General features: G+C 42.1%; 1 protein-coding gene across 1 annotated transcript in view; it reads left to right on the top strand.

The window, feature by feature from the left end:
* Positions 1-3057: 3057 nt before the first annotated feature.
* Positions 3058-12618, top strand: part of LOC129332714 (lipase member M-like) — a 29305-nt gene continuing 19744 nt past the window's right edge. Inside the window, exons 1-4 of the mRNA XM_054983940.1 lie at positions 3058-3156; positions 5695-5788; positions 6316-6333; positions 10087-10285. Coding sequence (XP_054839915.1) covers positions 3058-3156; positions 5695-5788; positions 6316-6333; positions 10087-10285 — 410 coding nt within the window. The remainder of the gene's footprint in view (positions 3157-5694; positions 5789-6315; positions 6334-10086; positions 10286-12618) is intronic.

The raw sequence follows: 12618 nt of genomic DNA, 5'->3' as shown, positions 1-12618 counted from the left end.
ATTTCCCCCTCTGACACCCAAGCACTTAGTTTTTTCGCTAATTGTCCTGCATAAAGTTTCTCTGCAATTGACAGGAGGCGAATGGGTCTGTAATTACTCGGAAGTTGGTAATTCCCTTTTTTGAATATTGGCACCAATATTGTGTTTGTCCAGGCGTCCGACATTAACCCTGTCCTGTTTATTTCAGTGAACAGACTGGCCAAAAAGGGAGCCCACCACTCTAGGAATGCCTTGAACAATTCCCTAGCTTCAGGTGCTCAATCAGGGATTCTACCTCCTCAGCCTGTACCAGAGGCCATTCAGGGCAATCACCCAGATTGAGAGGAGTTTCCTCTGATAAGCTAACTCCACTTTTATAGAAGATTGACAGGAAGTAATCATGCAACTTATTTGCAGTAACAGGACTATTTAAGGCCACCTTCTTATCCAGCGAGTCTGAGACCAAAGCCCAGAATTTCTTTGTGTCATTATTTACTGTGGCTTGAAGAAGATCCCAACGTTTCTGTATGAAAGCTCTTTGCTTGTTTCTAAGGGTTTGATTTAATTGATACTTTAGCTCAAAATAGATTGGTGGTGGTCTTGATAAATTTGATTCTCTATACTGCTTGTATATGGCATGCACCTGGGCTTTCATTTTTAAGCATTCATTATTAAATCACCCTGGTGTACCTAACTCCTTATGACCTTGCTGTTGTGCTGATTGCGCCCCAAGGGCATCCACAAGCTGACTCATGATTCTATCATATAAATAAACTAACTCTGAAGTGTGGGATGACTTCCTTGACAGAGCCATGGATTCTGCTAGAATGTTTGAATTAAGAAATCTTACAGCCTTGCAAGCCACTTTTTGTGACCAGTGAATTCTAGGAATCCTGTTTTCTTCCTTCCCATAATCAGCCCCATCAGTGTCCTGACTCCTGGGGGAAAGAAACTGGCCAAGAGCCAGTATCAGGGGGAAATTATCACTTTCTGAACCAAATGAACCAGTACACCAGTTCGTGGAAATTCGTGGAAATGCGCTTCCATGAACCACTGGTTCGTGAACCACAAACTGGCCTGGTTTGTGCATTTTTTGGTTCATATTTAGGTTCATGCCAATCTCTAATTATGATCACAACCTCAGGCTATGAGTTGCTTTAGGTATGCTGGTATTGCTTGTATTTCTTCATCATACTCTGCTATTGAAAATCTTTCTGATTTAGAAGTTGACTTGCTTTGAGTCAAGGTGGAAATTTGTTTGCAAAACAATCCCAAAGCACATTTGTGGGCAGGAAACTAGTTATATATTGCTTTAGAGCCACCCAAATTCTAGCATGTAACAATAACTCTTCAAGAAAACAACTTTCTACAGAAAGCATCTCTTTTCAAATGTCAGATTAAGGTTAACCCTGATTGCGGCTGTACTGGCATGTGTAAGACTAGTGTTGCCAGCAAATAACATACCTATACATATGCTTTGGGAGAAAATTGGCCACATATTTATTGATTACAGCCATTAGAACACTGGTACAACATAAGACATAGATCCATGGTATTAAATTACCCACCTGCAATTGGATGGTATACCCCCCAGCCTACCTGCTGAGCACCAAACACAGTTGTGACAGAAAGCACTGTAAAAACAAAGTTTCCTAAGTGCAATACTTGGAGAATTGGAGGGGAAGGAGCTGGCAATGGCCTGGAGTGAGAGTTTGATTGGCGGGCTTCTCCCTTGCCTCTGATTGGCCAGTCAGAATTCACTTTCAGGATGAGAGGGTTGCTGATAGGATTTTTTGGAGAGCGTGAGTAAGCACGTGACAGGGAAAGTCAGACAGGTTCCCCTCTGGTGTGAGGGAAAAGAAATCTGTTGCCCTAACTCTAATGCCAGTGTTTTGAGGGAGAATTCTTGTTAAGAATTCTTGTTAAGAATTCTGAGTAAAAAAGCCAGCACAAACAAAATCAGCACAGAAGTCTGCCCTGGGCTGCCACTCTGCAGGCAAAATTCAGGTGCCCCAACAGTTCTGCTAATAAAGGCTCTGATGGTAGTCAACTAGTCAGTAGGAAGGCAAGAAACACCCATGACAAAATCCAAGAGAATACCCAGAGGCTGGGGGGCCTTTGGTATTCTCCTGCGCCAGCAGCATGCCCAATTCCTTGGTGAGCCCCACAAAGGCTATAAGCTGAACCTTGCATGCTATATCACCCACTGGTCCAGTGAACAAAAGGACCAGACAGTGTGTGATGTGGTGTGAAGGGAGTTGCATCACTCCTTCGCTGCCCATGCCAAGCAAGTTCTAAAGGTCTTGAAGGCTGTGCAGGCCACGGTGCATGGTGAAGGCATGGTCTTGTCCACATATTATCAGTCACCAGCTTGAACCCCAACAGGCAGTGGTCTGTGAGATGAACTGGCAGGAGTTGGAAAGTAGATTGGATCCCACACCTGGCCATAATCACCCACAGCTTGCAAGACTGCAACAAGCTAACCACATGGTTGATGGAAGCGTAAGGAACCTTTCAGGTAAGACAGGTGATGGATAAGCTGATACTCAACCAGAGCCTTCTTGGGCACCACTCCCAGGGGCAAGATCAGAAGATTAGGCAAGGGCAGCAACTTGAAGGAACCCACCACCCTGCCCACATCCAAATCCTTCTTCAACTGTGCTGCTACCATGTGAGCCGTCAATCTCACATGGAATAGCTCTGAGACCCAGGAAAGACTGTGAGCCCAGCAGCCATGTTCTACCTCCTCACTTCATCCATATGCCCTGATAGAACATTTGATGGAGCACTGGAGCCTAGGAGGCCTCCCTGCTCAGCCCCTCACAATGGTAGTCACCATGCTATCAAAGAACCAGCCCTCCGCCTTGCCTCCCCTCCCCTCCCCAGCTGCAACACAAACCACTAATGAGTTGGGGTAGAGAAGCCTCTTTTCTTCATTCTCTGCTTTATTCAAGTACTTTCACTGCATGTGAATTTGAAAAGAACTCATTGCCCTTTGGGACCCGCACAGAAATCTCAAAGATAAAGTAAATCTCCTTCAATATCTAAAATATTCTATTATTTTGCAGGTATTCCAGGATGTGGCTTCTTCTCATTGTAATGGCTGTCCAAGAAGCTGTGAGTCTAGAAGAAGCTAAAAGCAAAACAGAATTGAATCCTGAACAATTTATGAATATTGTAAGCATTATGTGCTTGGACAAAGGAGGCTGATAGCAGCATTGACCACTTAGCCTTGGTTCATACTTTCAGAGTAGTGCTGTGAGCAAGATTTGAATCCAGTGGCACCTTAAAGAACTACAAAATTTCCAGGGTATAAAGCATTTGAAAATCAATGGGAGCTCCCTGGAAACCTTGTTGGTCTTTAAGGTGCAACAGGACTTGAATCTGGTTCTTCTACTGCAGACCAACATGGCTACACAACTGAAAGCATTATGGAAAAAGAGCTTGAGCCTAGATATGTGAAACCTGTCTAAATGGAGGGGAGTGACCCCCCCCATTTTTGAGGTCTCTTCCCCAGTTGGAAAATTGGTGGTGGTGGTGGGGAGCTCATTGGCTTCTTCCTCCTCAAACACTTGTTTTAGATCCCGATATTCTGGGCGGATTTGTTCCATCTGCTCCTGAGTTAGTAGCGCTGGTTCTAAAGGGGGGTGGGGAAGCGTTTCAGCGCCATTCCAGAACCCATCCGTGTGCTCGACATTCCCCTTTCTCAAACATTGGAATGAGTGCACTGATTTTTATGACAAGGTTTTACTCTGTTAAAATGTATACCATTCCTTTTTTCCAATGAAAAAAATGGGAAATTTGAGGGAGTACTGAAAAAACTCATATGAATGTTTTTTTTTAAATGAGTGAAGTGCACTGAGATAGTAGTGGTGCAACCATTTGCAGGGTTCTCTCGCTTTGGCATTGTGTTTGTTACTTTGTTTGTAAACACCTAAGGTAATTAAACGTTTCTATTCTATAAATGTGCCAGTTGATTGTATATGCTAAGTTATAAATGATGCAAGTTATGTTAAAGCAGCAAAATAGGTTTAGTTTTGATAGGAAAGTAATGTTTCAATTTTGCCTAAAATTATTTGGATGAAACCAATATTGAGGTGGCAATATTTTGTGCCTTGGCATGTTCGGCAAGGAAACATATTAAGATGGGTAGCCGTGTTAGTCTGTCTGTAGTAGTATAAAAGAACAAGAGTCCAGAAGCACCTATAAGACTAACAAAATTTGTGGTAGACTGTAGACTGTTACCAGACCATTTCCTTGTTGCAGTAGAAAAGAGCAAGAGTCCAGTAGCACCTATAAGACTAACAAAATTTGTGGTAGGATATGAGCTTTCATGAGTCACAGCTGAGCTGTTAGTCTTATAGGTGCTACTGGACTCTTGCTCTTTTCTATTGCAACAAGGAGACAGCGAGAGCGGTGACTGGGATTCTCCACCTATGTCCATGGGGATTATTCTCTTAGAGAACTTTCAAACGACTCAGGCAGATGTTCAACAGGAAAGATTTTTTTTATAAAAGAGAAAATAAAAAGGGCAAATGTACAGAAAATCACACACAGCACACATACAAGACTAACTAGGAAAATCAGAGAGGAAAACTACACAGCTAAGTTACTAAGCCTAAGGAAAATTTCATCTCGTGATTTTCTAAAAGCACCAGGGAAGAAATTTGCAGGGAATTGCAACATCTAATTTCACCACTATTAATAACACTACCATGAATCACTTATAGTATGTATGTAGTATTCCTTTATGTATTATTTTTATGCATTGTTGACTTGCCTGTAGCACCTTGACTGATTGAGGATTGCAACAAATTGAACTGAACAAAATTTCTTTTTTTTCACAAAAGAAAAAAAACTGGAGGTGTGGATATTTTACATCTCTACTTGAGTCCCTTCACCCTGCCATGGATCAAGTGATGGACTCTCTGCACGAGTTCTGTGCAAAAACCTGCTTCATGTGAACTGCACTTCATTCATATACTTGGTTTATTGCAGAATGGCACTATTCCTTCACCATGCTAAGCCCTTGCTGAATGTGCAATCTTGTGTATGCTCAATTTCTCCTATAAGAGTATTTTATTTGTTTATTTACTTTGGGAACTTATATGCTGCCTCTCCAGAGATGTTCTTGATTTCTGAATATTCTTTGGTTTTTAGACTAAATATGTATCAAGTACAAAATTACACCTATGGCCCCCTGCCTTCTTCGTCAGGGCTGATCAGACTGTAGAATAGGGCTGGGGCCCATAAGCTCATATTCAGCATTAAGCAGATGGACAGTTCCAGACAGGGATCCTTTAAAGGAAAGAAAACTTTATTTAAAACTTTATGTTCTTCATGAGAAACACAGCTCAAAATGAACTATTTGTTATAGGTACCATGACGGGTGTATATTTCTGGCACACGTATTCTCCAGCACGTGAAGGGATAGATGTAGAGTGGTCCTAGATAATTTCAGTTTTGATGTTGACTGCTTTTGCTAGACAGCTTTGGAGAACCCAGTAATAGTTCCCAAATATATAAATGGAAAGATACACAAATATAAATATTAATTGCAATCTATATTTTTAGAAGAGATTGGATGTAGCCTGGTGGACTATGATTTCTTTACACTGTGAACTTAGCATTTGGAGAAACTCCTCAGCTTCCTACATCTGTTTTCTACATTTGATGAAAAATGTTGGCCTCATGTTTGTCTTGATATCCTTTCAGAGTGAGAAAATTCAGTACTGGGGATATCCTTCTGAAGAATATGAAGTGCTAACACTTGATGGGTATTACCTGAGCCTAAACAGAATTCCAGGAGGTAAAGGGAAAAATTGAAATGCACAATTGAACTGTTGTTATTTCCAAACAAATAATATGATGCTGTGTTTTAAATGAACAGTGATTCTTTAGGAGTGCAAACAAAATGTGGGAAGGAAAAAGCACAGAGCCAATGCCTACATCAGTCATACCTGAGGATTTGAGGTCAGAATCAATGATCATTGAATCAATGATCTTTGAATCAATGATCATTGAACAAATGGAATTTTGTGAGTCCCTGCAGATTTAAAAGCAAATTTCTACCCAGGTGCTTTTAGAAACTCACAAGATGAAATTTTCCTTAGGCTTAGTAACTTAGCTGTGTAGGTTTTTGAGTCTTGCAAGTGTATGATACAGGTTCAGAATTTAACTTTTGCTGGGTCAGCAACAGGAACACCACAGCCAGGCTCTGCACATAAAAGATGGCTGCAGCATCAGTGGGGGCTGATAGACCTAGGATGGGGCCTGGTGGCAGCAGGGAAAGAAACACCTGGAAAGGACCCAACAAGGAGGGAGGATGACCAGGAGGCAGGAGGCCAATGGAAGGTCTGTCCCAAGTAGGATTGCTTGGTCCCCTTACCCTCCTAGCAGGAGAGGGACCCTGGCTCTCACCTTCAGAGTTTCCTTGTGCACACGCAAAGCACGCACTCTCCCAACGTGACATGATGATGTCACTTCTGGGAGTGCTGCCATTGCACTCGATGGTGGGCATGCTTCTGCTTTTCATGTTAACCAAATAGGAGGTCTCCTTAATTAGTTGGGGGAATTAGCATTAAGGAGAGAGCAAGAGGGGTGACTGGGATTCTCCACCTATGTCTATGGGGATTATTCAAATGACTCAGGCAGATGTTCAACAGGAAAGACTTTTTTATAAAAGAGAAAATAAAAAGGGCAAATGTACAGAAAATAATACACAGCACACATACAAGGCTAACTCGGAAAATCAGAGAGGAAAGTGGGAGCAAGCAGTTAGGGAGGGTGATAGTTACCAGTCTTGAAGATAGGAGGGGTTCTCAGAGGCAGCAGCAAAAACGACTAGTGTTTCATAGAGAAGAGTCTAAAGCAAGCTTGAGGGTGGGTGTATAGATCCAGAACACAAACACATGGTACATGGCTGGGGAGCCCAATAATTTTGCCCTGGGGCAAAATGGGAAACTTCCTCTCAAAACAATAACTTGATGGTTTGTTCGGAGGTAGAACAATAAGTTGGGAAAGGTTTGAAGTGACTATCTGGGATGGATTATAGGTGAAAATATTGCTTGATGACCTGGTAAGTATCAGACGGGAGGGCTATCAGGTGTGCTGAATAACTTTGATTAGGCTAAATGGGTGAGGGGAAGTAAAGGATGGCATCAATGAGATTAGGCAGGGAGTTTTCTCAGGAAGCCTCATTATCTCCACTTCTCTCATAGGTGTGGAGGGGCAGACAGTCAGTCACCCACCTCTGACTCATGTTCTGGTAACTTTTTAGTCCTCCTGCCCAGCTGGCATCTGCTCTGGGCCAGGTAGTGGGCTTACGGCATATGAGAAAGTGGTTTATAATATTCCATTCATAAACTGCCCTGTCAGCGTGGAGAGAGGGTCTGACTGCTAACATTCACCAGGGCCAATTTTGGCTTCTGTGAAGGGCAGGAGCATGCCCACTGCCAGGCATGATGACTTTACTTATGGAAGTGACATCATCACACCTGTGGGGAGTGTACCTGCCGTGCAGGCCTTCCCCCCCCCACTAGCCAGGTGAGCAGCAGTGGGGGGCACAGTCTGGGAACAGGGGATCCCCATCCTAACCAGGAGACTGGCAACCCTCGTTCCAAGCCCTGTAAAGGGTGGCAAGAGAAATTAGGCTGGAGAGACTGGAAAGAGGCTGGAAAGAAATTAGGCTGGAAAGGCTGGAAAGAGAATTAGGGGTCTTAGTGAGCCCAAGGCCTGACAGACAGGTGACCACCATCCAAGGGGAGGGCAGGGAGGATGAGCTCAGTCTTAACCTGCCTCCAGGGGTATTTTAAAAAGATGGGTGAAGGAGAACCAAGGAAGGAGGATGAGGTTGCTCCCATGAGGAGTGCGGGAGGACCAGGTGCAGGAGACAGAGCGGGACCAGTGGGCTGCAACAACCCACCTTCTCATTTCTGAGGCTCCTCCCTTCCACTGAGCTGGATGAAACACTCCTGGAAGGGGCTGCAGCCCCAGACTCTGACCCTGGGCAAGGGTGGGCTTGTGGAAGCTGGGATGAGGCTGGCAGGAACCCTCTACCAGCCAGCAACATTCTCACAGGGGCTGGGGCTGCTGTCACAGGTAGCCAGCCAGTAGATCTAGCTACTAAAGATGGCTTATTAGAGAAAACTGAATTAGAAACTAAATTTTCCCTAAACATCCCTTAGTTCCTCTACTTTCAACTTAAATACTTTTAAAATAACTTAAAAATAAAGGAAATAATGAAACCCGAAACAGCTTTAAGACAACTTCTTGACCCATCTGAATTTATTTGAAAGGGCCGTATTTCTAAAATTTATAATATACAAACTAAGAAATCACAGGATTTAACAATACAAACAAAATGGCAAAATGAATGTGAAATAGCAATATCAGAGGAAGATTGGAACCAAATATGGCGATCAAAACTAATTAATTCTCCAGTCATAAGTACCAGACTCCAAACGTATAAGATAATCCATCATTGGTACCTTATACCAAAAAAACTAGCAACTATCTTCTCAAAGAGATCACCATTATGTTGGAAAAATTGTGGCATGATAGGCATGTTCTCTCATTGTTGGTGGAAATGCAAGTATATAATAGAATTTTGGGGAAAAGTCTTATATCAAATTTATCTTATCACATCATACTCTTACCTCTTAAATCAGAACTAATCTTTTTGGATTACTGGGAAAATCAATCTATACCACAAATCAGACGTGTCTTGATTACAACTTTATTAGTTGTGGCCAAAACTGCAATAGCCTCGAGATGGAAGTCACAGTTACCCCCATCTCTCAACCTATGGTATACAAAAATTCAGGACCTATTGATTATGGAAAAGAATAACAGAAAGCACCTGTCTTTTGTATCTGATTTATTTGTGAAACGAAGCCCCTTTTTTTAGAATTTTTCTCCAAAAATGAGTTACTTTTAACAAAATTGCCCTATCAAACAATTATTAAGTTTGAAATATAACATGATCAACCTTAAAGATTAAGGTAAAATATATGGTTTTTAAAAGCTGATGTTTTCCTATACTTGTTATAGTAGAACTGTCTTTAATGAACACATTCTTTGCAAAATGAAGTGCAATGTTATATTAAGTCCTACTATTATAATTTTCATTTGTGTAAGTTTGAATAAGATTTATTGTTATTTGTAAAAGATTTAAAAATACAAAAAAAACCCAAACCCAGGTAGCCAGCCAGCAAAAAGGAACTCTCCCTGCCTTGGGAGGAAAGCTTGGATTGGCAGATGGGGTTAGGGAGGAGGGAGCAGAGGTTTATGAAAGGGAGGAAGCTGGATGTGGGTCTACAACACTACCCAGGGCTAAAAAGGAACAGAGTGATGTGACCCCCCTCCTTCATGCATTCTGAGGCCTGGGGGAGCCTCCAGGTGGATTGAGTTGAAGAAGGAGGATCCCCACAATATTGAATGAAATCTCATTGTGGCTGAATAACATTTCTAGTTTATTGACCCTTGTTTAAATGTCCTACATAGTTCATTAAAAAAAAACATTATGGAAGCACATGCACACCAGTGTATTGCAGCAAAGAGAGCAATACAGGATGTGATATTTTAACCTTAAGATGCATTCGTTAAAACCCATGGCCCAAACGATATCTACTTTTCTCAACTATTTCTGATTCATTTGGAGTCATGTTTTTTGTTCAGCATGACTCAGTTCTCTTCTTTCTCTTTATCCTTGCTTCAGTTTCTCATACCTACTAGGCTCTGACATTCACGCTTTGGTGACCTGGAGCAAGAAAAGCTCCACCTGCTGAACATGCCTCTTTTATGCCACTATTAAACCTGTTTGTGGGGGGGGGGGGAGGGGCAGGTGGGAAAACGATTAAGCATACACAAAGAGTTTATCCATTCCAAATTATCCTTCTGAAATAGTTTTTCCTGACAATAAAGTAAGAAAATGAGGTGTTAGGGGTCAATTACCTTATCTCTCTTTTTGTTGGGGGTTGGAATGTATATCTTGTCTTGAGTTTCTTCACATCTAAACCCAGCCTTCTAACTACTGCACCATGGTCTATGGTGTAGAATTTTATATTTTACATCCTATATTGCAGAAATATTAATTTTATTTTTCAGGATCGAAGGCTGCTGTATTGCTGATTCATGCCCTGATTAAAGAGGGCAGTACCTGGGTAGCAAACCTGCCCAACAATAGCTTGGGCTTCATCTTGGCTGATGCAGGATATGATGTGTGGATTGGAAATCACAGAGGCAGTTCATGGTCTAGAAGACACCAATACCTTACAATTGACCAAGAAGAATTTTGGGATTTTAGGTAAGTTTATTTGGGATATAGAATTCAAGGAACCATTGTATTTTGTTTGTCCGAGGCATATTCTTCCTTGATTGCCAGCAATTCTCAACAGATCCTGGGGAGCTGCTGCCAGTCAGAGTAGACAAAAGCAAACTTAATAGAATTGTCTGACTTAAAAGGGGATGACCAAGAAATCCTATTTGGTTATATTTTCTGATCAAGTCTTGGTCTGCTCTTCCCACCCCAGCTTATTAGATTGGAATCTTATCTGTAGGAGGATTGATGAACAGACCGGAGCAGGGACCACACATCCCCCCTCCCTAGTTTATCCCCATTGGATGTGGAAACAGTAAACAGAAGATTTTTTCTTTTAAAAGTCTGACAGGTTTGCACTAGGGTAGTCGGGCCTGGCCTGGCAACTGGTGCGAACAAGGGGAGTTCCTCCGGTACTGTAGACCACACCAACTGATACCAAACTGGAAACTACAGTATATCACAATATTCAATACTTATCTTGTAAAGTGTATATTGTGCAAAAGTGCAAAGTGCAAAAACTTACATCCAGTCAATAAATTAATAATAAATAAATACATGCAATGACTATCAACTGTCCCAAGTCTGTCTGTCCAATTTCCACAAATTAATTCAACTCTAATGAGTCGTCCAATGAGGAAGAAAGTGGAGTACTAGAAGGTGCATATTCTGGTGGGTGATCAACAGTCCAAGATGGAAATAAAGGTGCCAAGGGGCATGTTTGCCAACGGGCTTTAGCTTGCAATTTTCAGTTCCTGTTTCGTGATCTACTTCTTCCTGGGCAGCTTATAATGGACTGGAATAAAACATTTGATACAATAATTACAGTATAAAAATATATATAAGTAACTTTTACAGGTTTACAAAGTAAAAGTCGATGTTAACAATAATTTACTTACTCACTAGTCACCAGTCACCAGCGCTCCTACTCCCACAACACTCCAATGGGCAGTAAAATTAACAGACCATGACGTGCTAAACAAAATCCTCTATATGTAAAGCCGAAAAGTCACGTGCTTCTTAAACTCGCCATTTCTAAAAGGGAACATACCCTGTAACCTATTCATAAAACCTAATGTTATGTGGCCCTAGATAAAATATAGCGGAGAACATACACTAAATCACTCTACCCAATAAAGCAGGAAAGGTCCATTTCGTTGTTCAGACATTGCGGGGCCAGAGATTTCAATTCAAAAATCCATTTCATCTCCAACTGCAACAATTTCTTGGAGCAGTCGGAGACGGAAGCGTCAGCAACCACGTCTAGCACCGAGATCTTAAATTCCTTTATATCTTTATGTTTCGTCCAATAGTGGGATACTAACAGAGCTTCCTGTACTTGGTTTTTAATGCGGGAAATATGCTCCTGTACTCGCACCTTCAAAGGGTGCGTGGTACTACCCACATAAAACATATGGCAGCTGCACTTGAACACATAGACCACATTTGGGGTCTTACAGGTGGAAAAGCTTTTTGAAGATCTCTTGTTATCATTCATTAAGGTGTCCAATTTAACCATCATGCAACAAATGTTGCATGCTCCGCATGGAAAGTGACCCAAGGGCATGGATCCAGTTGGGTCAGTGTCTTTAAATTCCGAGCGTGTAAGTATATCTTTAAGCAACCGTGTGCAGTGATACCCAATTGCTGGATATATCTGGTTGCTGGACGACTCATTAGAGTTGAATTAATTTGTGGAAATTGGACAGACAGACTTGGGACAGTTGATAGTCATTGCATGTATTTATTTATTATTAATTTATTGACTGGATGTAAGTTTTTGCACTTTGCACTTTTGCACAATATACACTTTACAAGATAAAGTCTTGGTTAAAAGTTGTGCCACTGCTTTCTGGACTGGCTGTAGTCTCTGGAGCAGGCCCAGAGGCAGCCCAGTGTAGCGCAAGTTATAATAGTCCAATCTGGATAACTGTCACTAGCTAGCAGGGCGAAAGGTAGGGGGCAAGCTGCCTGACCTGATGGAGTTAGTAGAATGCCAATGTGGCAACCACCATAATCTGGGCCTCCATTGATAAGGAGGCATCCAGGACCACCACCCAGGCTCATCACCGTCGAAGTAGGCATAAGCGATGCTCCATCGAGAGATGGGAGCTGGATACCTACATCTGACAGCCCCCGACCCAGGTACGGGACCTCCATCTTCATTGGATTCAACTTCAGTCTGCTCTGCTTTATCCATCTAGTCATGGCCTCCAAAGCCTTGGCCAGATCATCTGGGGAAGTATCTGGCTGGCCGTCTAACAACAAATAAAGTTGGGTGTCATCTGCATATTGATGACATCCCAACCCGAAACTCTGCA

Source organism: Eublepharis macularius, chromosome 6 (genome assembly GCF_028583425.1).
Source record: "Eublepharis macularius isolate TG4126 chromosome 6, MPM_Emac_v1.0, whole genome shotgun sequence".
Lineage (NCBI taxonomy): Eukaryota > Metazoa > Chordata > Lepidosauria > Squamata > Eublepharidae > Eublepharis > Eublepharis macularius.
The sequence above is the reverse complement of the archived record's forward strand: the minus strand, read 5'-3'. Positions and strand labels throughout refer to the sequence as shown.